This window comes from Palaemon carinicauda, chromosome 3 (genome assembly GCF_036898095.1).
Source record: "Palaemon carinicauda isolate YSFRI2023 chromosome 3, ASM3689809v2, whole genome shotgun sequence".
NCBI lineage: Eukaryota > Metazoa > Arthropoda > Malacostraca > Decapoda > Palaemonidae > Palaemon > Palaemon carinicauda.
In genome coordinates this window covers 64707625-64710124 of record NC_090727.1, presented here as the reverse complement: position 1 = coordinate 64710124, position 2500 = coordinate 64707625, and the positions used below count along the sequence as shown (strand labels likewise).

Here is a 2500-nt window from a genome sequence, read left to right as displayed (position 1 = left end):
CTCTGGGGGATTGGCACATAGTCATAATACTTGCTGGCCCTCTGCGGTGGATTATTGAGATCGTCGCAACATGGCATCTGGTGATAACATTCCTGGTGCTCAGGATTGGAACAGCAGGGTAGGAGCATTTCTTGCTGTTCATCTAATTTTCTCTGCAGGAGTTGTATTTCTTGGTGACTCTCAGACCTCTGCAGACCATAATTGGGATGGAGGTACTGATAATCGGTCTGACATCTTTGGGCTAAATGCTGCTGGGGGTCTTGAAGTTGTTCTGACTCTGCATGATGATAATGATCGTGCTGGTGATGTGCTGTCGGTTGAGAATGCTTTGTCTGCTGATGTTGGTGGTCAAGTGGATGATGATGATGATGGTGATGATGCTGTTCCAGATGATGTAGATGCTCTTGATATTGCTGTTGTTCATGCTGCTGTTGAATATGTGGTTGACCATGATAGATGACTTGTGAAGTAGGCTTGTTTGTGCAACACGGCGGTGCAGCAGAAGCCTCGTGTTGTTGCAGTTTATTAGTCATTGAACACTTTATGCTAAGGTCATGGCCAGAAGGTACTCTAACTGGGGTTGAAGGCATAAGGGCAAGGGGAGGACTAGGATTGTCTTGCTGGCACTGACTCACGGTAGTGTTTCTTCCTAACCTTTGAACTTGATCGTGTAGATTGATGTAGGAAGTATTGCTGTACTGAGATGCAACAGAGAGTTTGTCATCTTCAAGACATGTCACATCCATGCTTAGACGTCTGGCCATTGCGCTGCTACCAGAACCAGAGGTCTTGGGACACACATCCGGGATGTCGGGCTGGTGACCTGAAATCTTCATTCTTCGGCTGATGTCATCTAAATGCTGTGTGGCTTCCTGGGTCCACTCAACTATAGTTTCTTTCAAGTTCTCGTTGCAAATCGTGTCAGGCTTTGGTGTTGAAGACCTGCCTCTCTGCATGCTCAAGCCTCCATTCAATAAGGCACTGTTGTAATTCCTACAAGGACTACTAGCAGGAGGTATTTTTTCTAAAGACGAACTGGCTAGTATAGGATTATCAGGAGGTTTAAGAGACGCTGGCATCCCTGGATTGATATGATGGACGGTCAGAGTTGTGTCCTCTTCTTCTTTTTCCCCTTCTTCGTTTCTCCTCTGCGACGCTTGGCACGCCATCTATTTGGAATAAATGTGTATAAACCAAATATTACTAATAATTTATCAGAAGACTTTGAATAATTTTTTTTAATGGAAATGAACGGTTTGCATGTATTTTCAATTGCTTTTAAGTATAAATTTTTGTGTGTGCTACGTAGGTCAGCTATTGATATATAATTGATCATGATAATTTTCCAACTTCCTCTTTTTGGCTTTTAGAGTGAAATGTCGAAATAATGATATTCAGCAAAAAAATCTAACGAACCTGCTGATAAAAAAGAAGGTAATGAACACTGGCTCTATCAAAGTTTTCTAATAAAAGTTAAATACTCTGTCTCCTAAATATAAGAGACCGAACCACTTTATACATATAAACCAATGAATTAGAGAAAATAGAGCGGAAATAATTAGGTGAATGTTTCTGAATCAAATTCCTAAAAGTAATAAAACACTGATGCGTTTCTTTAAATATAGAGAACATCTCACCTGATAACGGGAAGGAGAGGACACAGTGTCTGAGCTTCCAGTTCTGTCCTCTTCATCCGTCGTAATTCCTGGAGTTGATGCAGGGGTGTAACAAGCCTTGTATGTGTCTGGTTAAAAGAGAATCAGATATGCATTATCAAACTGATCTATTACTTTACATTGAAGTGTAAATAATTATAGTTCAACTTATGGACCATAGATGTCATATAGATATAAAAGATACGTGTAAACGGTTACTGATATAAACTATAAAATATTAGAAAAGACCAAATTCAAAAGTTCTAATCATAAAAACGAGAGGTGAGAATTGTGAGGGACCCAACATCATTACTTGAGGTCCGTTGCATTCTGGTGAAGCGTTTGAAAAAGCAGATGATTATTGATATGTTTAGAACGAGTAGTGCAGCCCCAGTCAAGGACATCAACAAGAGAGTCAGACGAGGAACTCTGGGTAGACTGCTACTACTGGCTACCTCCTCTTCAACGCCTGAGAATGGTATAATGGTCCCATATGTTGATATTGGACATTATTTGAACTGCAATTGCGTGTATTTCTTCAAGTAGAAGGTACGTGCGAACAAGAAAGATAGTTTCAAAACCTCTTTAATTCTAGGAAGTTTAATTCACAAAGGGCTGATGAATACATTTAATGTGCAATCATTATTCATTATGTATTTTGTGATTTGAAACACGTTATTTTAGGTTAATCATTTTTGGAGTTTGTAAAATTGGTTTTTCATTTCACAGAAGATTTTTTAATGATCTTACAGTCAGTGTATTTTAATAAATGAATAAAAAAAGACAAAAACTGAGTAAGACATCTTTGTTTACCTGGAACAGTGAAATGTGTTGGTGGGAGAGCG

The 2500-nt window shown here is 39.3% G+C and overlaps 1 protein-coding gene across 1 annotated transcript in view; it reads right to left on the bottom strand.

Moving 5' to 3' along the window:
* LOC137638314 (nephrin-like) overlaps positions 1-2500 on the bottom strand; it is a 71528-nt gene that overhangs the window by 1297 nt on the left and 67731 nt on the right. Inside the window, exons 19-22 of the mRNA XM_068370375.1 lie at positions 2469-2500; positions 1969-2124; positions 1638-1744; positions 1-1169 (exon numbers count right to left, since the gene is read on the bottom strand). The exon at positions 1-1169 is cut by the window's left edge and continues 416 nt beyond it; the exon at positions 2469-2500 is cut by the window's right edge and continues 113 nt beyond it. Coding sequence (XP_068226476.1) covers positions 1-1169; positions 1638-1744; positions 1969-2124; positions 2469-2500 — 1464 coding nt within the window. The remainder of the gene's footprint in view (positions 1170-1637; positions 1745-1968; positions 2125-2468) is intronic.